At 35.3% G+C, this 26,886-nt stretch overlaps 1 protein-coding gene across 4 annotated transcripts in view; it reads left to right on the forward strand.

Moving 5' to 3' along the window:
* LOC136345289 (Kv channel-interacting protein 1-like) overlaps positions 1-26,886 on the forward strand; it is a 190,264-nt gene that overhangs the window by 134,445 nt on the left and 28,933 nt on the right. For all 4 annotated transcript variants that reach the window (XM_066293431.1, XM_066293433.1, XM_066293430.1 and 1 more), the window contains one exon: positions 5,438-5,629. In XM_066293431.1, the coding sequence (XP_066149528.1) occupies positions 5,438-5,629 (192 nt within the window). The remainder of the gene's footprint in view (positions 1-5,437; positions 5,630-26,886) is intronic.

Raw genomic sequence — 26,886 nt, forward strand, 5'->3', positions numbered from 1 at the left:
TCTGCTTATTGAGAGTTCCATTCAAGTAAAAAGTACAATAATCGCTGAAGCAAACGTTTAACAGTAATGTGGGCTGGTTTGTAATTAAAGCTTGCGTCATCTCGTAATATTAAATTTGTTGGTCTGGATCATCTTCATTCAATTCGTCATGAAGTTGAATTTTGTATTTTGTATGGACGAAATTTGGGTAATTTTAGAACATTTCGGACCGACGCAGTTGCTAGTCGAGTTAAAATGAATGATTGATGGATAGATAATGATTGATTTTGGAAAAATTCCTGACAAGTTCGATTTGCGTGAACTCATTTAATATCTTAGTCTGATTTCTTTTTTTTTGTTGGCCACAAAATCGGTTTATTCAAATTTCCGTATTATTTTCCTAACGTAGGAAGGATTAATGTTCGTTCCGGGATGCCGCTGGCAAAATATTTCTGTGATTCGTAAAAGACAATGTACCTCAGCAACGTAAATAAAAACGATTTCGATCCGTTCCGCAATTGAATAAATCATGTTTCGATTGAAAATTTGCGAGAAGAAGCACGAAGTGAAACTCAAATAATAAACAGGATTCGACGATTCACTCTGTAGAAAAACATTCATAAATACCGATGAAAGAAAAATGCCTCATTTTAACATTTTTATTAATTTTTTGATAACAACGTGCGCCGAGAACGTGAATATCGTTTGTACGATTGCATAGAAAATAACGAATTGAGCATCAAATCTTATGCTTTGATTTAATTACAATAAAACTTTTAATTAATTATGAGTTCTAATACTTATTCCTGATTGAAAACCATTTCGTTCTACGCCTATGCTCCCATTGCTCGTGGATTTTGCATTTTAAACATTATCAGATGCATTTGAGGACGAAATTCCAGAAAGTTTGGTACCATTGAAAAGCTCATGGAAAATCCCTTCGATATGTCGCAACCATGCCTTTGCTATTTAAAAAAATAACTTGAAGTGACTGGGGTGCATTTGGTAGAGAGTAGTGAATTCATCATGCCTTCAATCACCTTGCCCTGTCATGTTAGCAGACTGGTTTTTGGATTTGCCCATTGCCGACATAATCTTCAAAATATTGGCAGTTATACTTTTAAAAATCCCCCTTGTATGTACCAATTAAAATTGTCAAATAACAAACACTCGATAAAGCAAAATTTCGAAGATCAAAAACGCCTGGAAATAAGCTCAAGTATTTCAAGCTGATAGAAACGTTCGTCTATAGCATTTACAGGCACGCCCCTGATTTGCATTAACTTATATATATATTTTTGAAAAATGGGTGGGAAAATAGCGTGAACTTTAAACATTTTCTGATAAAACCCATTGGCGTAGATCATAAATGCACCAGAGATGTACGACACATAAGACATACAGCAAATGCTACTTGGAGACATAAACACGCAAATCCATTTTATCTGAATGGATGTCAATACTTCGTGAGACATCGATTTAGATAAAACTGATTTGCGCATTCATGTCTTCAAGTAGAATTTATTGTATATCTCATGTTGCATACTTGATGTCTTATGCATCTTTAAAATACGACCATTCCAACAGTTACGAAGAGATTTGCGGAGTTTTAATTTCGATTTTTGTCAGTTTTTCTGTGTTTATTATTGAACTATTTATAGCTAGAATTACAGTTGAATCTCAACCAGGATTTTCTACCATTTTAAGTAATCTAAGGTTAGTTCAGCTTTCTCATAAATTAACCTTTCCCTTCCCGCTAGAATTGTGGAAATCTAATACGAAGTTGTTGTAATTGCTTAAAGAGATTCCACCAGCCTGTTCGACTGAATAATGGTTAGAACTTGCTGACTAGGTTAAGCGGAACTTGGGCCCAACTAATCATTATGGGAATATGAGGCATTTCCTTCAAGATGTCCTCGAAGGGGGAAATATAAGCGCAAATCAAGAACATAATCAGAGACAAAATATTTGAATTTTGGGAGCAAATGCAAGTTAAGTTATGACGATTCGGGATTAAAGCTAGTTTTTCGATAGGTGGTTAAACTGGGTCAATATCCTATGGAAACTGAAAAAGATAGAAATTTATTTGATCACCCGGTATTGTTTTCCCCTGCGTTTTTACAACGCAAATTGGTCTAATAATAAAGATTACTATTAAAATAAACTGCATTGATCTATAATATGCATAATTTCCTAATGGACTATGCATGAATTTACAAAATTAGCTTCATAGATGTTGTATACCAGGCGGTTTTATTACTGAAAGACATGCGAAGTCGAAACTAATTATTTAGCAAACACTATTATTTTCTGTTTATATAGGTGTAATGGAGAGTAACGCATTTGCCGGAATTGTCCTGGATATTTTCTCTGGAATATCGTATATTTTCCCAACTGGAAGATCAGGAAAGTACGCAACCACCTACATCCATGCCGTAAATCATATTTCAGCTTTTGTAGACCATATTTCAGCTTTTGCTTACATATTATTTCCTCATCATTATCAATTTATCATCGACTGATTTACAAATTTATAGGCCCAAAATACCCATAGAGCTTCTGCAATTGGAGCTTTAATAATTCAAATTTTACCAAGCTGATTCACTAACGATTGATGGTTGTAATTTATAACATTGTTTATAATCTAACCTGATAATGCAATAAAGATTTCCCAGTAATTGCGTAAGAGTTTGCTGAATGCATATGTAGGAAATTTACAATGTAAATTAGTATTTATACCAAATTCTGGCTTTTAGTAGGGCCCTGACAGCTACGAACTTAATAGGAAAAATTCCTAAACACTTGAAAAATCGGAAAATTAATTTCCCTCAAATATCAAAACAACTGCGGCTCTTTGTCTTAGAAGTTTCGATATTTTTCATGCAGCTGAATGCAGGAAATTCAAACTTAGATGGATGATACCGAAAAACAGAGAATTTGAAGGAACTTTGTTTCGAAGGACTTTCAAAGTCCAGAAAACCAGTGTTAAAAGAAGTTCATGTCTCGGGATGATAATAAGTATTCATTTATGCGAGCAAAAAAGATCTCGGTTGGGCGAAGCAAGAAATAAACCGAAGCCAGCAGGTCATAAAAGCTGTTTATTAATATAAACACTTTAGGTCAGCCTGGTAGTCTGTTTCATTAATTAACCGAGCTCTAGACGAATAAACGTCGAAGTTACTTACAGAAAAAGAAACGGTCTTATCAAAGGAGACCAACTGAGCGCTGACATCGTTAGGTGGCAATAGGGCCTCTTTTAATCAAAACCGAATTGGTAATAACAAGCCCACGTGTCATGTGCGCTATAAAGTAAAGCATCTAATCAGGTAAAGTTAAGAGTTAGTTAATCAAGAACTCTTGAAAATTACTATTAACTTGCAAATTAATAGTTTAGCACGCACGCCCTCCAGACCTAACTCCACGTCATTTTTCTTTTCAATAGAAATTTTGCTAACTGATTGCCCCGATTCTATATAAATCAATAAAAATTCATTCAAATCAATACTATTTTACCTAACCATATTTACCCAAACCTTCACAGACAACACACAACCTGAATGTTGCCAGTTACCGCTATAAACTCACATTCGGTTTCAGAATAAACAGTACATATGTTGTATACATTAACGGGCCGGCTGATTTTCAAACTTTTAAACACACCTTTAGTAGCGTCCGGTCTTTCACTGAGCTTTTGTTTATTTGAGTTGCCAAAAGTGCATTAAAGCAATAATGAACTCGTCCAAACGACAAAGTGTCCTCGGATGTGCGCTGCTTCTCTTAATCGCTCATATTGATTTGTGTTATGTTAATTTGGAAATTTAGGCCAGTTAGAACACTGTTAATAACCGATTAGATGAGTTATCGCTGAATTTTTGGTGCGAGTTGAGTTAGGTATTTGTGAGTGCAGGCTCGAAGTAGTATTTCAATGAAGAAGGTGTATTTTAGGAATATTGAAGGTGAACACCTCCTCCTCTTACTCACTCTCCAATTTTCGTCCTCTCCATAGTTAATGATTTCTCAACTGACTTCCTGTTCCGTTGTTCCTTCTTTGTTCGTCTCTATTTGGCCTCCTTCCCCTTTATTTCATTTATTTTGTTGTCTCAAGTGACTTGTAAATTCGCCTCAAAGTTTTTGCACTTCTTTGTAAATTCATGTTTTTTTTCCTTCATGTCGTCTGTCTTCTTATCGACATAACGGCTTTCTGTAATGTTGTTCTGTGTCTGTTCGCTTTAATTCCTTCGAAAGTCTGTTTCATTGTTCAATTCTCCGATTTCTTTTCTTTTTTGGTTTTGTGTTTCAACCTTCTCCTGACTGCATTCATTATTTACTCCTCTGTCATTCATCCTGTCTCTTTCTCATCCAACCTGAGCGTTGAAAACTGCAAATAATCTATAAACTTACTGCTTATTATTGTACCTGAGTCGAATAATATTATTAGTGTTGATTAACAGTTCGAGAAAGGTATACATTTAGCCAATTCGAAATTCCAAAGATGTGCCCTATGCCCTTCGAATTTCATACACGAGTTGCCTCGAATCTAACACGCGACCTGGAAGGGCCTGGCAATTTACGAAAGGCCTAAAGCTATAGTTCATTGCCAGCTCGAAAATAAAGGATTGAGGCCTGGGATAATTGTAATGGGGTATAACCTTCTTGTTTGCTTTCAGCTTCACCTTCACCTGATTTTGTATATTTAGCCATAAGCATCTTGTTACCTGAATTTTTTATGTGGCCCTTTCCCAATATTTATTTTGAGGGTAAGAAGTGAATTTCTCATTTCAGGCACCCCTTTCCACGACTCGTGATTTCGAGAGGGAATAGTAATAATTATTACAAACCCTGTGGAGTATTCTTTCATTTCCCAAAAAAGAAAAGGGCACCGAAATTCCTTTAATAGAATTAACATGAATTTTTTATTCGCTTTGCTTTTTTCGCATCGGGATAAAGGATTAAAGGGAAAAATGTAAGATGAGGGTCTGTTGGATATACCTTTAACGTCTCCAATACACAAAGGGCTTTTATGTGTTATCAGTTGGGTACACTTAGGTCTATATAGAGTTTATGTACGTACATGTCCCTCCATTATGGACGACAACTTGGAAATGTGTCTTTAATTCGATGAATTTGCGCACTAATACGCATACGCAAAGTGCACTTTTCACACGATAATCAACATTGATCAGCGAGGATTGCTGCGACCTGCAACTCCAAGGCAGGTTTTTATCAGAAAATCAACATAATTACAGTGAATTCTTTACTGTCACGTCCAGGAATTTTTGCGCAGCAAAAAAGGCATAAAAGGGCAAAAGAGCAAAATAACTGGAGCATATTTTGCTGGCTTAAATACCGGAAGGTACAAAGGAAAACGACCTTCATTTACTCGCCCATGTCGGCCCTTATTAAAATATCTTGTCTGTGTGAAAAGTATATGAAAGCTCTAATTTTTTTTCCCTTTTAGACTCTGAATTGGAAGACCTAGAAACTCCGCCCAGATATCGGCCTGGGAGCATAGATTCCCTTTGCAGGGCGACTAGGTTTACACAAGAGGAGATCAAACGGATATACAGGGGATTTAAAGCGGAGTGTCCTACAGGGGTAGTGCGGGAGGATACTTTCAAGATGATTTATGCTCAGTTTTTTCCGCAGGGAGGTGAGTAATAGAGTGATTATTGCAAAAAAAATCATTTTTTCTTGAGGTAAAAAAATTGGAAATTTGACTGCGTTAGAAAATTTCTTAAATCGTCATAAATTGGAGGATTAAATTAATTATTATTTTCAAGTTAATTTGGGCCATTCAATGTGGTCTATAATCAGTTTAATCATATGACTGCTCTTCAAACATTTGGTAGGGAAAGGGTGTGGTAGGGGTACTGGACGAAGTTTAGGTCCATGAGGAGATCCTACAAATCTAAAGGAACGAGAGTCGGTGGTCACGTGGAAACCTCACGAATTGTTTTACCCTAGATGATATTTCGGCTCGAAGGGCGACAAAATGGCATCCACTATCCTTTTTAGTCTAAAATTTTCGCCATTAAAGGTAGAAAACTCATGTACACAAACTATTTAATTTTCAGATTTTGCTAAAATTTCCAATTCACATGTGCAATATTTTTTCAATAACTCATTTTAGGCGTTCACATGCAATAAATGACAACAGTTTCTGATTGGATAATGCATGCCACCAGTCAAATTAATTCCTGCGATAGTTTTCCATTAAAGTTTCTGCCTACTAACATATAATATCATGCCAAATTGCCTTCAAAACAAGCTTAAAACATTGTCGGGCTGTGGGCGTGTTAAAACTGAGAAAAATACGTTATTTAATGATTTTCGGAATAGATAAAAGTGATTTTCGTAAAAAAATGTTTCTTCACTATTAAAAACGTTTAAATGGAAAAATTCGCGGAGTGACATCGCTTAGTAATCGAGAATCGTCTAGAATATTTAATTTTCTGTAAAATTCGATCGATGGAGCTGCAATTTTGGACCTAAACTGACTGTTTGTGAAAATTCCTATTGAGTCAACTTGACATTTTATCAGAAACCCTTATGTTAAAGGGAGGAGGTACGTGGAGTGGAAAGTTGAAAAGGGTGGACTTGTGAGCGAAGAGGGCTTCTGAGGGTCTAATCGCAGCCCCCCCCCCCCCTTTACTAATACTCTTAAGAGGCCAATTTGGAAACAATTCCGGTGCATTCCTACAATTTACCAAAGATATTTAACCCGTGTTTTTCAGTGCATTACAACTTCACATATGTATATGCACTTATTTACATTCACACAGAATGATCCAAACAACCCAGATAAATTGTATTTTTATTTACCCAAAGCTCTAGCATAAAAATGATATTAAATTCCAACTACCAGACATACTTTTACTAACAAATTCCACATCTCTTCAGGTGATCATTTACTTCAAATGTGCTCTTGTATATAATAAAAATCTATGACCCACGTAAATGTTTCTCATACGTTTACTGGCACCTTTGAGAAGCTCACTTGAGGGGGCTTTGCGATATAAGTCTTTTAGCAAATTGCTGATTCCAAGTTTACCTTTCGAAATATTTTAACTTGGAACCGGAGAAAGTTTCACAGGAAAATAAACACATGTCTTTGCAAATTTATTAACATCTGCGCATATTTGATGAATTGAATAGGAACGGGTAATTAAATTTGCAAATCAGGTTTCAAATGTTATGTGCCAATCAGGACAAATTTACATGAATCTAAACAATTGCATGGAATTCATGCATTCACAAGATGAAAATCAAGGGAGAATTTTCCAAGGTAATGTGCTTTCATGCAATATTCCTTCGCCCAGAAACGCAATTACAAACATTCCAATTACGCTCAAAATAATTTACACCTTAATTACGAGTGCAAATTTCCACTTTTTGAATGCGTGATGAGGAAACTAATATTTGAGCTCCATAATAAACACTTTTCCACCTATTCATTGTTCTGTTTGACGTGGTAATTACAGAATTCCCACAACAAATGTTTGAATATAATTAAAATGGAGCGGCAAATTCGCTTTGAAAATTTTTCTTTCAAACAACCTGTAGGGAAAATCTTTAAAAACTGAAAATTTCTTGTGGAAGGTTAAGGATTCTCTAAGAAGCTCCAAGAACTAGCGAGAATTCGATGGTAATTGAAAAGCACTGAGGTGGCTCTAAAAATTCCTCAACGATTAGAGAAGACCTCTAAAAATTCTATAATGATTTTCCTCGCGAGACTGTCGAAACTATATCAGCAATACAAAGGAAAAACTAATAGAAAAACGGACCGAAAAAATTTTTTGAAGTCCATTGCAAGCTTTGAGTATGTGGTCGACGAACAAATATACAGTGATGGCAAAATGTAGAGCAACTTTGTTAATTCATTGTTATCTTTCTGTACAAACGAACCCAATATTTTAAATATTTTTACATATATTGCCGTGTTATTTATTATTATTATACATGAAAATATTTTGCGTATTACCCTTATAAAGATTTTTGGAAGCAATAAATACCTTTGACCTGGTTGGAAGTGGAGCAACTTACTCTTTTCTACCATAACATTTGGGTTTTTGGGCAGTGTTGTTAAATTTTTTAATTTCCTAAATCTTAAAACTGCCCAATGTTTGCACAATAATTTGAAAGTGAGAGTTGTGAAAACATGGAAAATTGAGAAAAAGAAAGTTGCCATTGCAAGACGCATCGGCGGTTGGCAAAGTTTGGAAATGTGGAAGCCAAGCAGAAGACAGATGGATAAAAAAAAAACCACCGACTTTCAAGACAAACAAATTATAAAATATTCTAAACAACATCCGCTTGCATATTTGCGGGAAATGAAAGCTTCTATCTCAAAGGAATTGGGAATTGAAATAGCTTCAAGAAACGTACGAAAGAGATTACAAGATACTAGATTAGTTGCCAGAGGACCAGCCAAAAAACCGCTGTGGTCAGATAGAAATAGGCGGGTCAGCCTGGAATTTGCCAAAGGCTATACTCACTGGACAGAAAATAAATGGAAAATAGTGATTTGGAGAGACGAATCAAAGTTTAATACGTTCCACTCCGATGGTGTTACATTCGTAAGATGACCTACAAATGAAAGATTGAATAAAAAGTCCGCTGTTCCCACGGTAAAGCATGGTGCCCTGTCTGTTATGGTGTGGGCTTAATTTTAGAGCTTTGGGATGGGTCCTTTGTTGCCAAAAATAAAGGAATAATAATTGACACAGTATTAATTATTTTATTCATAAAGGTATGAGTATTATAAAAAGAAATTGTTCCCGTTAAGTTGTGCTCATTCGGATGATTGTTGAAGCCGGACTGACTTGTGATGCCGTTTTGCTTAATGATCATTCCACTGAAAATAATCAAACAACAACCGCTTTAGATCTGCCGAAATAAATAATCGAACTGAGGTGTTTTAACGTAGTAATCAAAAGGACTTATTTTAAGTATAATGACTTGAAATTTAATTGTCGTTAGAGTTGTTTTATTCAACATCCTTTAGTCAAAATTGAGGGAACGATGAATTAATTTTCTTACAAAGAAATATTAAAGAATCATTTGGTGCTCTATTGTAATCATCACATGTCGGTAAAACACCGGTTCCGGTAGGATAACGATCCAAAATACGCTTCAAAACATGTTCAAACTTGGCTTCGTAAAGATAAATTTAACCTTTGGCACTGGCCATCTCAGTCACCGAACTTAAATGCGACTGAAAACTTATGGGAGATCTTAGACCGCAAGATTAGAGGGAGATCATACTCCAAACATGAAGAACTCTGCTGAGCCCTCAAAGAAGAATGGGCGAAAATTGATAAAGCTGTTATTGGTAAACTTATCAAATCGATGTAATATCGCAGTCTTCATGTCATAGAAAACAAAGAATAATTTACTAAATATTGAATAATAAAATGATTACAAAGAAATCTTTGTATAATTAAATAATAATTGCAAATGTTTTACCGTTGCTCTACTTTTTGCCAATCAAAAAACAATTTTCTTTAATAAATTTTTTTATTACGAAGTTATTGAAAATATTTTTGTATGAAATATCAAGCGTATTAATATTAGAATTATTAAAATGTCAAACTCACTGATATTGAAAACATACAATAAAAATTTAAAGAATTGCTCTATTTTTTGTCCCTACTGTAGTGCAGGAGCCACTCCGAATTTATACAGGATGGGTTGTATGAAAGTATAAATACCAATATCTTGAAAAGTATGCTGGCAAAGGAAAAACCCTGAAACACGTCAATCATAATATGATACAAATGGCGATTAACACCGACAGCCACCAAGAACCAACTTCTACTACCAAACCACCAAATAAATGACAACTCTCTCTCAATAATAATGGACGGCTACAGGACTGAACCAAGACACCATATAAAGTCCTTAGGGATAAGAACAGACGAGAAACTAAAATTTACTAAACATGTTCAACACATAAGAATAGAAATTATTAAAGGAATAAAACACTTTGGAGCTCTCACATAAAAGAACTGTGGCATAAGCATTAAAACAGCAACATTCATTTATAAATCTATCTGTAGATCATTGTCGAACTAAGGACACATTTCAGAGCAAATGTATCTGATAAAACTAAAAAACACTTACAGACCATACAATAAATCGCACTCAGAGTAATTACAAGGTTAAGACGTCCCGAAAACCCCATACACAACCTGTCCATCGAATTCCTCTACAAACGGACACAAATGATAAAGATTACAGAAAGATTGCGACTTTTACAGGCAAACTGGCAAAACAATTCTCACAACTGAAGTTCTCTGAATCCACTTTGCCTAACAAGGCCCAATGGACAGTCACGCTACAGCTTTTCCCTATTTCCACGTTCTGGTGTACTTAAATTAGGATCTCAGGATTAAGACAACATTGTTACTTTATCAAACGTTACTTCATCACTATTACTCCCGAGCATATGGATTCAAGGCACGATAACTATGTGAGCTATAATAATTGTAAAACACACGGGCAGAAATACCGTAGGATCGATAACCTACGATCTTTTTGCTGATAGCATTTCTAGTAAGTAAGGATTGAGAATATACACTCAATCAAACTCAATCACCCAGTATTTTACAGAAAGGTATTTTTACTGATTTGTTTTTGCATCCAAATAAAAAAATGTTGTGTTTATTGATAAACAACGTTTAGTTCAATAACATATCAATGTTAGTACATCGGTAGTATAGACTTTATCAATTTAGAAGTCACCTCTCAGGTTTTTTCATTTGAATTTTTTGTTTTAAACTGCCTTAAAATGACTTTTGTGGGATTATCTGATGTACAGAGAGGAAAAATAATTACGTTAGTGGAGCTGGCTATGCCTCGAAGAACTGTTGCCCGCACAGTTGGTGTTTCGCAGGGGGTGATTTCAAAAATTTATTCAAGTCACTTAGAATTAGAAACATTGCAAAAGAGGCCAAGAAGATGTCGCCAAAACATTACTACAGACCGACAAAACCGATTTTTAGTGCAAATAGCTAGAAGAAATTCAATGGCAACAATTCCAAAGCTTCAAAGGCAATTTCTACAAGCGACAGAGATACGCGTATCCGTGGAAATAATTAGAAAACGACTTCGAGCTAGAGAATTATTAAGTCGAAGGCCACTAAAAATCCTCGAATTGACGAGAAAACATAAACGCGATTGATTAAATTGGTGTTTGCAGCACCAAAATTGGACATTGGACGAATGGCAAAACGTCCTGTTTTCGGACGAAACCAGGATTGGTCTTAGATTTGATGATAGGCGATTCCATGTTCGAAGAGGCCCTGGAAGGCAAGTCGGACACAAAAACGGCCCGATATGTCCTGGAATATAAAGGGGGAACAGTAACGTTTTGGGGCGGCATAATGATAAGAGAAAAAATTCTCTTAATTCCCATTCGACTCGCCTTAACTGGACAGAGGTACGTAGATTTGGTGCTCCAACCAATAATAACAGCTTGGAGAGGTGCTGTTGGAGATAATTTCTTACTTATGCACGACAATGTCCCACCGCATACCAGTAGAGTCGCGAAAAAAAACCTTGGAAACAGAGGGTATCAGAGTTTTAACATGGCCTGCGCATTCTCCAGACCTGAATCCCGTAGAACATTTATGGGACATGATTAAAATAAAGGTTAGAGCTCGTGAACACAATCTGGGAAATACAGAACAACTGATACAAGTAGTTCTTGAAGAACGGAGAAATCTTCCTCAAGAAAAAATTGACGACCTTTTAAGGAGCACGCCCCGTCGCATTCGTTCTTGCATTGAAGTTAGGGGTGGAAATACAGATTACTAAAACACGCGGAATGTATATAACTTCATTTATAATTTGAATTTCTTATAAATCTTGCTTTTACCAAATGAGAGCGCTTTAGTTTATTTTCGTTATTATATACAGAATTGTTTTTTTTAAATAAATTCGTGCAATATAAATATTTTTTGGACCTAATCTTTAAATTTTTCCATCAATAATTTCCACCAAAAATCATTTCTTTGCAAAATACTGGAATATTCCATGTAACTTTAATTCAGTGTATAGAAATATAATAAGTCTCTGTTATTTTTCATACAAGTGTGAAAACGATATATGTACATATCTTTGCCGCACATTGATAAAAGTTTCCTAAAAAATTGCGCTACAGTCAGTAATAAGTCGCTATCTTAACACTTCAATTGGTTCTAGTTAGATTTCAAACACTACAGATTTCAAGTACCCTCACAAGGAAAAATTCAAGGTTGTGAGGTCGGGCCACCTAGGGGGCCATTCTATCGCTCATCTCCTTGCAGTCCATCTTGCGGGACAATTTTCATCCAACCGCTGTCTAATGGTTAAAACAAAATGTGGCGGTGCCCCATCTAGTTGGAATCTTAGTATATTATCGTGCAGTTGTAATTCACCATTTTCGTCCTGCTGACTCTCTTGCTCATGGATTATCAATGGTTCAATGGCATTTTCTAAAAGTTCGTGGTAGATTTTACAATTCAATTTACTATCAATAATCAAAAGTATTATGATAGCATCTCCAAGAATCCCGGTCTAAACTTTCAATTTTTGTGGATATTGAGTGCTTTATTCTCTTATAACATGAGGGTTTCAATCATTCCAGATTCTAAAATTGGGCTTATTGAAAATACCATTCAACTAAAACGTGTAGTCATCACTGAAGCAAACGTTTAGCACTAGTCGGGGCTGATTGGTAATCAAAACTTGCATCATCTCGCAATATTGAATTCGTCGGGCTGGATTATCTTCATTCAATTCGTGATGAATTTGGATTTTGTGTGGATGAAATTTGTGCAATTTTAAAACTTTTCAGACCGATGCTGTTACTAGTCCGGTTAAAGTAGATGCTTGACGGATAGATAATGATGGATTTCGGACCAATCGTCCGAGAACTTCGACTTTAATAAAACCGTGTAGTATCCTAGATCGATTTCGTTTTTATCGACTACAAAACCAGTTTTTTCAAGTTTCTGTATTAATTTTGTCACACAGAAAGGATTAATGTTCGTTCCGGGATGTCGTTGGCGAATTATTTCTGCGATTCAATGTGAAATAAAAACAATTTCAACCCGTTCCGCAATTGAATAAACCATTTTTCGATTGAAAATTTGCGAGAAGAAGCACGAAGTGAAACTCAGATAATAAACAGAATTCGACTATTCACTGGATAGAAAAATATTTATGAATACCGATAAAAGAAAAATGTCTCATTTTAACATTTAACATTTTTATTAATTTTTTGATAGCAATGTGTTCCGAGAACGTGAATATCGTTTGTAAGATTGCATAGAAAATAACGAATTGAGCATCAAATCTTATGCTTTGATTTAATTACAATAAAACTTTTAATTAATTATGAGTTCTAATACTTATTCCCGATTGAAAATCATTTCGTTCCACGCCTAGGTGTCTTACTCACGAATTTTGCATTTTAAGCATTATCGCATACATTTAAGAACGGAATTCAAAAAATTTTGGTTTCATTGAAAAACTTACTGAAAATGCTCTCTGACGATACGTCGCAACCATGCCCGAGTTATTAAAAAAAAAGTTACTCGGAATGGCTGGGGTATTTGGAGAGAGAGGATGATGAGCTCATCATACCGCCAATCATCAAATTTTCCTCCATCGCATTGTGATACACATGTTTTTGGGATTTTCCATTGCCGGCGTATATTTCAGCATATTGGCATTTGCACTTCTAAACAACCCACTCTGTATTAGTTTTATTTTATTCAGCATTTGGTATAATTACCTGATGACTTACTACACTCGGCAAAAACAGTATTCCAAAGCTCTTTTCAGTTGATAAGACATAATGACAATAAGCAGGTCTATTTATTTGCATTATTTCGATACACGATCCGGTCTCCATTTTCAAAAAACAACAGAATTTTACCCTCTCTCCTGGGGTCAGTCATTGCTACATCTGCAAATTCTAAAGACTTGCGGCTTCCAGCAAACTTAGCGAGAAACCCTCGTTCCACTAACATGAACATTCAGTGCTCCGCTGCTTAACGTAAGTGCAGAAAAGGGTAACAGACTTGTCTGGTCCCTACAGCCAACATGGCGAGACTGATTTATGACCTGCCTACGAGAAGTGGAAAAACCCTTGTTCTTCGAATCTGCAAAGAGCCAGACTGTCTTATATAACAATCTCGAACACACTCGATGAACCTCTCACCAGGTTCTGGAAACACTTAGGGGCTGAGGGATATTCCAGATGAATCAGCCCGTCCATGTCTATCTCGAATTCTCATAGTAATTTTCCAGGTTCTTTCTGGGTCATTCTCAGCTGGGGCCAGAACACGGGGTCCTTGCGTTCATTCTCGAATCGCAGCGGGAACTGGCATTCGAACATGCGTCAAATTGAGTTCTGTAAATTTTCCTCGGGCGGGGTGCGCTAAAACTCTCCGTAGAGATGTTGTCATCTTCAATATGGTATTGCAGACATATCTTTCCCAGTTCGACGATTTTCTGGTAAAAAGTGTCCATTATTCTTTTTCCCTAGCTGTTGCTTTCTAGCTACGAGACGGTTCATTAATTCCTTTTATGTGAGCCTCCTGTTCTTGGCGACACCTTTTCTGTTCCTCTCTAAGCAGCCTCTATTCTTACCTCACTGCAAGTTGTTCTTTCCTGACTTTGTACAGGTTTTTAGTCACTGGCATAAAACATGTAATGTCCGGTACATAAGCACGCACTTGCTGTCGGACACCAACAGGTCCTCAACCGGAATCCCAATTCTAACATCGATTATTGCGATTTCCAGGGTTCAAGGTAAACATAATATATTAACCAGACAAATAATCAGAACAGCAATTCGTCAAATCACAATCCGCAAATAAAGCACTATTTGGTTACTGAGCACTGTAATATCGCTTATTACAACCAGTTCGTTCTTTAAGTGGCACTAGTCTTAGGCTACGCCACTCTCGACAATACTCTCTTTCTATATTTGAAGATTTTATGACTAGAAGATTCTACGATTTTCTTAGAGGCAGGCAAACATTTATATGAACGAACATACCACCATATTCGGCGTGCATAAAACGATGCAATAAATCAATTGGTCAAGGGCCTACCACGGACCCTTTTTTGCCCCCATCTTTTACCTGTGGCGACCGCACGCCAACCGTGAAGGGTGATGATATATCCCCTCACGTATTTTGATTTAAGTTTATCTTTCTGCTTAATTTAATTTTTCACCGTTTCATGTCCTGCACCTTGAGACTATATCTCAAGTTATTTTTAACGTTTTCATTGGACAAACGCAGGGCAGCCATGCGAAATTCCCGGCCACTTCAACGTTTAATTAAATTCTGCACGAGATAAGTGAGTAAATGGTCCTGTGTGAAAATATATCTCCTTGAATAACTGGTCAACGTAAATTAATCAAGGAAACTGCAATCTCTGATGATATTTTGAGTGCCTCCTTTGAAAAGTAATCTAAACAGTTCTCTCATGTGGCTCTTCATTTGCGCCGACCTAAACCCGACATTTCAATTAAATCCCGTGTAATGGACAAATAAACACGGAATCATGCAGGTATATTTCGAAATCAAGACCTCTTTCGCTCGTAAAAGCATCATCTGTTTATATGAGTGTATATTCATGGCATATACTAAACGTGCTTTCGGTGAATTTCCCGGAAACCGTTCTTCGCGGCAAGAGCTCTTAATTCCATAATAATTCCAAAAGCAGCGAAGCTCTGAGATAAATGCAAAGGCAATTTGTCAACGATACAAACCGAAATTACATCCAGACATTGTTCGACGTTGGAAGTTTCGAGTTGTCCATTAATCTCTATTAAAGTTTCTTCCATTAAATCTGAGAAAAGTTACATTAGAGCATTGTAGCGACGCAATATTTTCAAGTTTGAATGATGCTACCGATTCCGCTTTGTCAAAACTTTATTATTTCCAAAACTTAGAAACATCATTTTCTTGGTTTAAGATTTCTTTGGCGTTAGTTTTTCACGTGGGAGTGTCACTTTAATGGCGCCATTTAAAATAATAGAAAAAGACACCAAGCGTCGTTCGGGGGATTACCTCTGGAATCGTTCGAAAGCTGTGAAGCACGGAGGCCCAGAAAATTATTTTGTAAATGACTTGAAAATTTGCCAACAATCTGCTGAATTCTGGGGTACGAATGAAGAAGGATTCGACTTCGAACAGGGCTACTTTAACAGGACCCACACGTGGTAACCCAGGATCTATCAGAATATCACTCGGCTTCTAAAGACAGAAGTGGAGATTGTCCATCTTGATGAAAATCAAATTTATTGACTTCGTTCAATTGGTTTCAAGCATATAGTACGGTCCTGAAACTCCCTGATCCAGTCCGTTGGTCTGGACTACATTTTGAATCCTCTCAAATGTCTTTAGTCCGACTTGTAGAGATTGATCCAGCATTGATTTCATAGGATGTCCGATTAAGAAATTATCGTGCTGTTAGTAGATTAGGACTGGAAGAGTCACAAGATACTGGGTCTAGAATTGACCATAGGGCGTCATATTGCGGTAGTATGGTTGTGAGATACTTGTACGGGAATAGCCACAACTGGTTTTAAATAACACATATTAAATCTTATCTCTAGTGACATTCGCAGCCAAGGCAGAGAGGTGCTTTGAGGCAGATATTTCTTCAGAAATGACACAAATTCCCACTACAAAAATTTTCTATTCGAACATTTTGGAATAGAACATTTTTATAGTATGAATGGACTTCTCAAGAACAAATTTAACAAAATTTTATTTTGGTTCGGTCGTGATTCCTCCTCTTTCATCTATGCTTCTGTGAAATTCCATTACTTACGTCATGTTTACTTTTATTTTTCACGGGCTGTTTGCTGACCATTTTCCCAGGTAACTGTGGTCTGCTGCATCTACAACATTTTCGATGCTATGGGCAAGTAAACAAACCTAATTCTTAACCAATGCACGAAATAGGATTCGAATGCGTCTCATTTTCCCGATTTGTCGACAACAAACGAGTTAGAGTTGCTTGCCGATAGCTCAAAAAGCAGCACGAAAATCCAAAGTTAAAGAATTAATTGTAGACTTTCTAATTGGATATTCAGCACAATAATTTATTAAAATTTTTACAATAAATTTTTCCCACGTAATGTTTCTTGCACTGCTGAAATACTGCACAGTTCAATAAAGTTTGCGACTTTCAACTTTGTTGTTGATTACTGCCTCTGCATGCGTTATAATGGTGTCACCATTTCAAGTCGGAATATAAAAATTGCGCAAGTGGGAGAAAGGCCGCATGAGTTTTAATATGACTCCGACAAAGACCAACAACGAAATGGGCGGAGTCAATTTAACCGATGTCTCTATTTCGATGTTTAGATTGGCATTGATTGAATCACCTGCGCGGCGACGAATTTTTTTATATCAGAGCAAAATGCGCCGATGTAAATAAATCGAAACAAATGACAACAAAATATTTCTGAGCGTTAAAATCGAAATTTCTTACGTACTTTACCTGCACTAGTTCATTCATGTATTTTTCGATATCGTTCTAGTTGACCTTGAGACTACTGCCAGCAGTGCCCGCTTAGTCTTGGACCCATTGAAAGACGATAAACAAATATCAACGAATCCAGATCATCACATTCATTAACGACGTAGCTAATTTATCCTCTAGTGGGAAAATGTACATACAATAATTTATAAGTAAAAATTCGAAACTAATTTAATCCATCACTAGAATTTGTATTAGTTAAAATTTTTGAAACGGTGGGGAATCTGGCAAAATACTCGATTGACTCCGCCCACTTCAGCTGCTAGTCTCTCAATCTACTTCGTTGGCCTTTGTCGGAGATGTTAAAACGCATGCGATCCTTCTCCCACTTGTGGGATTCCTTTGGTCCGACTTCAACGGGTGATACCGGTCCACCGCATACGTCCAAACTTTGTATAGGTTCAAAGATGATCGATCAGGGTGCGGACGTGGCACAACGGTATTAAAAAAAATATATAAAATTGAAAATAGTAATGAACCCGCGAAACGCTTTCGCAACAGTCTGACGTCACAAGGCCTATGCTCGGCTTTAACCAAGCAGAGTGACAAGTGAATAATTAGTAGTTACGTAAGATTTGCCGCTTTTATAGATTTACATTGTCTTATTTTTGGTTTCAGATCAGTTAGAGTATACAGGGTGTTTCACTTAAAATAGCACAAGCACTTATTTCCGTAACCAAATTAAAGCAAAAAAAAAATTCAAACAAATGTTGCTTGTTATGAAAGAGGACTTCCAACATACATAATAAAATTTTTATTCAAGTTCTTTTAAACAACATTTCAAGCCCAACTTTATTTTTCTAATACAACATTTTTTTTTTTTGGTGGAAATTCAAGGAGCTTACAAAATTTAGTATTTTTTGCTGAAAAATTTTTTCCTAAAACTTCTCGTTTTCCACATATGAGCAAAAATTGAATTAACATATTTAAAGTATTACGTGGCTAAAATTATGAAAAAAAAATTAACGATGGAAAATGAAAATCCGCATATGCTAAAAGTTAATTCAATATCATGGTAATTTTTTTAAAACATTTATCAGTCCAACAAATGCTGAAAACGTTAACCTCGCCCATCAAGACACTTTTCAATTCTCATGGTAAACGATCACAACATTTTCAAATATTTTTTCAATGATTGCTTCACAAACTGCTCTAACGCAATTTTTCATATCAAACAGAATTGTTGGAACTAGAATGTATACTTTTTCTTCAAGACAACCCCAAAGAAAAAAGTCTAATGGGCTCAAGTCAGGTGATCTGGATGGCTAGGTCACTGGAGAATTACGTTTTATCCATTTTTCAGGAAACATTTCATTTAAAACGTCACGTGCCACACAAGCACAATCAGCTAAACATCCATCATACTGATACCACAAAGCAACTCTTCGGTCACGAGCAAATCCTTTCAACAAAAGCGGTAAATAATTTTAAACAAAATTAAGATATTTTCTTCCATTTAAATTGCCTTCAATACAAAAATGGTCCTATTATTTTGTTGTCCACACTGCCACACCAAACATTAATTGACCACAGTTTTTTATGTTTTTACATGTCTTAGCCAGTGAGGACTTCTAATAGTGCATGTTGTGGCGGTTCACCTCACTATGGTTAGTGAAAATGGATTCGTTGAAAAAAACTACATTGAAGAAAAAGCTTTCTTTCAAAACTAATTTTTTCCTTGTCCAAGTGCAAAATTGCACCCGCTTTTCATTATCCTTGCCATGTAATTCTTGATGGCGAGAAACATGATGCTGATGAAACTTATTGAATTTCAGAATGCGGTGCACACTGGAAAACTGACGGCAACTTACATGAGGATCAACAGCTACAATCAGTAAAATAGCTATTTAGCTGTTTTCATTGGTAGCAATTCTTGCGTGGGTTTTTTTACTTGCCTCCACGTTGCCACTTTCAAGGAATTTCTTGATTATTCGGTAAAAAGTTCGACGTTCAGGTGTTCTTTCTGCATGGACTCTTTACATAAAAATCCGATAAGTTTCAGCGTCGTTTTGACCACTTTCTCCCCAAGCTAACACCATTTAAATTTTGTTCTCGTCAGAAAAGTTCTCCGATTTTCGCTTTTAAATTAACAACTTTAGTTGAATAACAAATAGCACTCATCTACAAAATGACCTGAAAAAAGTATTTCTCAGGTAAAATAGCTTTTTTTACATTTACACATGCTGAATGTGAAAACAATAATATTTCGAAATTAGTTTCAGTCTTGTACAAAACAAAAATTCCATATTTGTGTAAAAGCTAACAGATTTCATACATTCTTCTACTCAATTGCAGAATTTCGACGTAGTTTTCCGCTACCCTCTTATATTTTCTTTCTAGAACATCTCGATAAACAGTCCAGCAATAATCCCCCAACAGGGAAACGTTCCACTTGCCCTGATATCGTTTTTCCATCGTTGCGATGTCCTGATGGAAGCGCTCCTCATGTTCGTCACTAAATGCCCCATTGTTATCAAGAAGGAAGTCTAAATGAGAATGTAAAAAGTGGATTTCCATGGACGTGTTGCAACCTAGTTCTTGGTGTAATGATAATATATTTTCAACAAATTCAGCATAGTTGTTACTCCTTTTATGACCTAAGAAGTTTCTTACCGCAGGAGGAAAATCGTCCCAATTTTTTTTTCTGTACCTTCCAAAAACGGAGTAAAAGTTATTATATTTAAATAAATTTCTTATTTGAAGACCGATGAATATATCTTTCCTCGATTCGAATTCTTTTTCCTTGATCTTAGCTTCGCTTAATCTGGAAAATTTCGGGCAAAGGTATTAAAAAGCAGCTCTATTTTTTTTTTCATTGCTTGTATGAAATATTTGATAAACCCCAGTTTAATGAGGAACGGTAGAAGTAACACTTTTTGTGGATCGACTAAAGGGTTGTTTTTAATGTTTCTTTTGTCCAGTTTGAAGTAACCGACAACTATTTTTATAATGCTCTTTTCTATCGGGATTATCCCATTCGCACATGAAGCCACAAAATTTCATGTAGCCTAATTGTAGTCCAAGCAGAGCAACTACGGCTTTCAAATCTCCACAGATTTGCCATTGGTTTTCATCGTACTTGATTCGCGACAAAAGCGTTTTCACATTTTCATAAGACTCTTTTATATCGACTGCGTGACCAATAGGAACCGACGCCAAAGTATTTTGATTATGTTGCAAAACAAATTTTAAACATTCCATAGAGCTATCTACGAATAGGCTCTATTCATTCAGTTCATATACAGGTTGTCCGGGAAGGTCATGTTATAAATTCTAGGGGTTGTAAAGAAGGCTAAAATAATGCTAGGACTTCGTATTAAAGAAATTCCTAGCGGCCTTTGTTACCAAGTTGTTCGCTTTCAAAGTAACAAGTTAAAAAAAGTAGATTTGCCGTAACTTTCAAACATTTATTATGGTAGTCGTGCTTATTTATATGTAAACTGATGTTTTATATGTCTTTCTTATACAAGAGAAGTCAAAATTTCTTATTTAAACTTATTCACTTTTTACTGGGATAGGGAAATCAGTATTTTCTTCGTAGTCTGATTTGCTTAAAATTTTTCTACAAAAAAGGCGTATCTTACTTTAGTCAATATCTAGTACGGTTTTTGAGAAAATCGCATTTTATTATCAAAAAAATTCTATGTATTACAGCTAAAGTTATCAAGAATGTGTAATATGAGTATCTTAGACTGCAACACCGAAGTTTCCACAGCATCACCTTCAGCAAGTCCGAATATTAGATGCATATATGCATTCAAATAACTCATGTTGATGACATCAAATGTTAACATAAATATTTTTAATAAGTTTCGCTGTAATATATTCCATTTTTTTTTATAATAAACTTCTATTTTGTTTTATTGCAAATTGTTGACACATGGTGCATGCTGATAATAAAATGAGATTTTCTCAAAAACGCCACAAGATATCGGTTAAAGTAAAATACATCTTTTTTGTACGAGAGTCATGAAAAAATCAAGCTATGAAAAGAACATTTCGCCAACTCACTAAAAAATTAATGAGTTTAAATGAGAAACTTTAACTTCCTCTGTATAAAGAAAACATGAAACATCTGTTTATATACGAAAATAAACACGACTATTAGTTATTTAAACCGCCCAATTTTCATCGTCACCATAATAACTGGTTAAAAGTTACAGCAAAAATACTTTTTTAACTTCTTACTTTGAGAGCGAATAACTTGGTAACGAAGGCCGCTAGGATTTTTTTTTTTAATATGAAAAACTAGTATTATTTTAGTCTTCTCTATAAACTCTAGAATTTATGACATGACTTTTTCGAACCCTCTGTAGAATGTTAAGGACACCCATCAAATCACTCACATCTTTAGAAAAAAATTAAAGTTTCAGCCATTTCAAAATATTGCGTCGTCTCAAAGGTGAATGAAATGGAAATTCTTATTTTTCGTAAAATCGTAAATACTTAAACTAATAAATAACTTTCACTTATCAACATGTGTTCGACATGGGTAGACAAGCGGAAATTTGATTAAATTATTGCGAATACCTTACTACAGGAAATTCGTCTTATTAGTTTTGTTTTAAAGGTTTCTTTAACATTTATGAATAAATTCGATACCAAAAAAATTACGTGTTAATTTTATTGAAATAAATTATTTATTTGTTCAATTGATAAACGTTTGAATATATTTTTACTATGATTTCGGCTTAATTTTTGGAAATTTCGAAATTTTATTATTCACTAATAGAGCTTTTTCCATAATTTATGTGTTATTTCGAATGCGTCAATTCAATTTCGTTGATATCAGGAAAAGGAGTTTTCGAACATAACGTTTCCAGCAAAGAATAATTAATTTTTTAAGTACTTCGCAAATTTACAGAAAAACGGATGTTCCATTTAAAAAACAAAGTTGACCTTGAAACATCCGTTAAATGACGTTGATGTGCGTTGGACGTTCCTTTTCAGAACGTGCAATGTTTGTTTGAAACTTTTTTTCAATTTCAAATTTGCTTTCGGAGATAATCGCTTGCATCATTTTAAGTGAAACGCCCTGCAAATAGAGCTCCTCGGCAGAGCCCTAAAACCTGTACCACTTCAATCGACATCGAAGATACTGAACTCAGATTTCGCCGAGAAAAGGGGTTTGCACGGAGCCGAACACACTCGAAAATTAGCTTTCTGGATTATTTCATTTTATAGACTCTTTGCTCTATACCCGATCCCATTTTAAAGGGTCCTTAAAGATTCTACATTCACGGTAATGTCATAGTTAATCTATTCAAAACCTTTCTACAGATCTTAAAACTTGTCAAAGCAGAAATGGCAACTCTTAAGACTTTCATAAAGAAAAAGAAGGGAACGCAGAATTGGTATTCATAAGGAACGGGAAATCACGCATAATAAAAACCTGGAAAAATGCAGCACTTAATGACTCGGCTTTACTTCAGCCCTCTTGAAGGAATTTAAGCTGTTTTCCTTCCAACACGTCACCTCACTGAAATTACTAAATCTCCAGTTATTTTCAATCAAACCTTTCCGTTGTTATTGCATGACCTCACATTTTCTGGCAATATCATTTCGTCTCTACAACGAACATGCGGAACTTCATAAATTCACTTAAATAAACCTGAGTCACTCGGTATATTTATGCGCCATATTGTGTTTATTACCAGCGCTTGTTTATGTGCGACATAAACATGTCCCATTTGATTTAATTTAGCAACAGATCTGCAGGAATATGGTCGGGATTCGTACGACCGCTATTTGTCTTGGTTAGCTGCTTATGAACAACTAGCCCTATGCACCGACCTGTTTTATGCTTTTTTGGGGGATAAGATCCTGTGCAATATACAGGGGTACAACTGAGGCCTTTGGTCTGTAACTAAGGAAAAAATATGACTTTGTCCCCGCGAGGAGGAGGAGGAGGACCTCTGCTGCGTCTCGTTTATTTCCAAATGCGTAGCCAAGAGGAAAATAACTTCGCCTTCTCCTTTAGTACTGTCAGGGCAATTTTCACAAGCTGCCAACATCTTTTCTGTCGAGAATTCCTCAGAACATCTTTTGTAAGCTTCGGCACAGCCATTAAATGAGCTAATTAAAAAATCCAAGTGGTTCGCTCAATTTGATTAAAACGAAACGTTCGGCGAAGCAAAAAGTATCTGAAATTTCAACTTAACAGGGATTCGTCCTCCTGTTTGCCTTTATATTGCAGGGATGTGCTTTGTATCGAGGTGTACTTGCGAATCGCCTTTAATCTTGGATATCTACAGAGCGTCCCCTTAACAGCCCCTCGGACTCTTGTGAATTTATTTGTAATTTCATTTAAAAAAATCAATTATGGGGTTGCACGGGGTAATTCGTTGGGAACGTGACGTAGCAAAACCCGAGATAAGGCACAGCAAAATATGAAGATTGGACCAGATATACTTTGTACCTATGTTGCAGGTATCAGAATTACAAGGTGTTAAAGGTTAAGATTTTATTTTCAAATTCTTGATTCACTCTTTCGGGTTTCACAGCATGAACACCTAAATTGGTATATTTAGGTTTTGTAAGATGCCAATTAAGAATTTTGATCTAATGTTTGCGTAATTCCTAGAGGGCGCTAGTTATCACTTACCGGTTCGGTATATTTCGTCATATTTCTTTATGAGTGCAACTAAAGTCAAATTCTACTCAATATAATGAAAGAGCGTCTATTTTTAGTCAAAAAAGGTATTCTCGTTTGATTCTCATATCTTCTTTCGTTTACCAGATTTTCACCCATAAGCTAATTTAAGTCGTACCATTTCAAATCCTCAAAAACGATTATGACTAAAATAGACACTTTTTCATTATATGGAATAAAATTTGTCCTTCCTTGAACTCATAAAAAACAATATGATCCCATCTACTCAAGCAATGGGTTGTAATTAGCGCCTTCCAGGAGCTACATAAAAATTAAATCAAAATTCTTACTTGGCATCTTGCGAAACTTAAGAATACCGATTATGATGTTGATGCTATGAAAACCCAAAAAGTTAACCGGGAAATTTTATATAAAATTTCAATTTTAACACCCTGTAATTGTGAAATACGCAACCTTGGTATAAGACATATTGGGTCCAATCCAAATATTTTGGTGTCCCTTATCTCAGATTTTTGCCATGTTCCATTCCCAATGAATCACCCTGTATATGAGGCTAATAATGATTAATTTTTAAATTAGTGGCAATCCTATAGGGTGTCCCAATAAAGCGCGGTATAATAAAATGTAATTTTTTTTTAATGAGACTATTTACATTTTTTCGCGTTATAGAATCGTCTTTTGATCCATATTAGTTCCTAGGCTTCATTACCCTAGGGTGTAGTTAGTCGGAACTATAACGTTTTAAAAGAAATTTTAGATATATTACAGTGCTAAAAAAATTGTATCGCATTTAGCTTAAGTTAGATTTTAACAATTTTAGGATGTATTCTCCTGTTCGATTTTCTAAAGAGGCACAAATGCTCTTTTCGCCAAAAATACATACAAGGTGTTTGCAATAACAACATAAATTTTCATGTTTTCAACTTCAAATTTCTTAATTTTTACCAATATGATGGTGCATTTTTTATGACGTAGCGCGAAAAACAATTTTTTTTTGGCATAAAATAATGCCATATTATCCAACTGTCAAAATTTAAATGAAAAATTTTAAACAAAAAACCATCGAAATGTTTCTTATAAAAATTATATTATTTTATGTCGAAATGAGGAAAATTAAATTTTCACACTTTTTACGTCATAAAAAACGCTTCAAAAAATCAATAAAATTGAAATTGAAAAGATGAAAATTACAGTCGTTATTGTAAATACTGCGTATTTTTGATAAATGAGCATGTGTGCCTGGTAAAGTGATCTTACATGAGAATCCTTCCTAAAACCATTAAAATTTAAGTTAAGCTAACTACCACGTTAATTTTTTTTATGAGGTACTGCAAATTTGTAAAATTTCTTTTTGGACGTCATAACTTCGAGTCACTTCATCCTATGATAAAAGAAATCAAGGAACTAACATCAAGAGAGGATCCTATTACTTGAAAAGATCCAAATGGTTCTATTAAAAAAAAAACATCTTATAATGCCTCGCTTTTTTGGGACACGCTCTAGAGTTGTTACTAATTTTAAAATTTACTATCACAAGCCTCATAGATACCTCCATAAATGATTTTTTTTTGTGAAATCACAAATAATCTCATAAAAGTCCGAGGGACACCGTGTATATTTGAATGCAGAAGAAGGAAATAGTCTATGTAGAAATATTTTCAAGACTGTTGCTAAACTGCTCCTTGAACACTTCTTGACACGAGGATCCTTTCAATTGCGCCAATTAGAATACCAAAGACTTTTAAAATTATACGAACTTAAAATACAGGGTTCGTGAAGGTCAGGTTAGTTCAAGTTTCAGGGTGTAATAGAAACAAATGTTTGAATGAAATATTTCGCAACCCTCTTTTTTGTTTTCAATTAGCGAATTACATGAACATTTTACATCCTGTTCGGTACTCCCACTCCCTTTAATCCCCCATGAATTACATGAATCTAAGCTCTAAAAAAATTTTAGTTTAATCGGAAAAATCCCTTCTAAATGAACTGGACCCCAACCGACTGCGGAAATTATCCCATTTTTTAATTTAAAAATTGAGTTTTTTATACAAATAGGTTCTAGTTTTCATCACAAAGTATGTTAATTCAATTTTTGAAGCTTTCATTCAAATGATTCAATGAGGGCTCATTTAATTTCCGTCCTAATATGGTGCACTAAGCCGATTTACGATTTTAATGAGTGAGATTTACCGTCAAAAACGCACTGGGCCATTTTATGCTCTAAATTATGTTTAATTGCAGTGGAAAGATGGATTTACGTAAAAAATTTATGGAGAGTGCTCGCTTCTTTTTTGTGGGGGAATTATAGGGTCGGCTTTGTGTCCAAAAGTGACATGTTTTATGTGTTTTTCGGTTGAATATAATGGTCTAGAGACAAAAGAAGTAAATATTAGTTTAAATAGGGAAATATGCCCGAAAACAAACCTGCGAAAAATTTTAAACCCCAGTTGATATCTGAAGAAATATACTGCATGACGTAAAAAAGAGAACACCCCGTAGAAATGATTTTATTTAAATAATTTTTGGTATACATGCTTGTATATGGGAACACAAAAGAGCTATTCAATTTTCAGCTATATTTATCAATGTATTTACGACTCATCAGGAATTTTAGGTTGTTTGTTTTTACAAAAAAAAATGTCAATAAACCATCAACAAAACGATTGCAAAATCTCATTTATTGGTGTATAGTGTGCCTTTAGATTAATCAAATATGCCTAGACGCAGAATTCATCGAAATT

The sequence above is a fragment of the Euwallacea fornicatus genome, chromosome 19 (assembly GCF_040115645.1).
Source record: "Euwallacea fornicatus isolate EFF26 chromosome 19, ASM4011564v1, whole genome shotgun sequence".
NCBI lineage: Eukaryota > Metazoa > Arthropoda > Insecta > Coleoptera > Curculionidae > Euwallacea > Euwallacea fornicatus.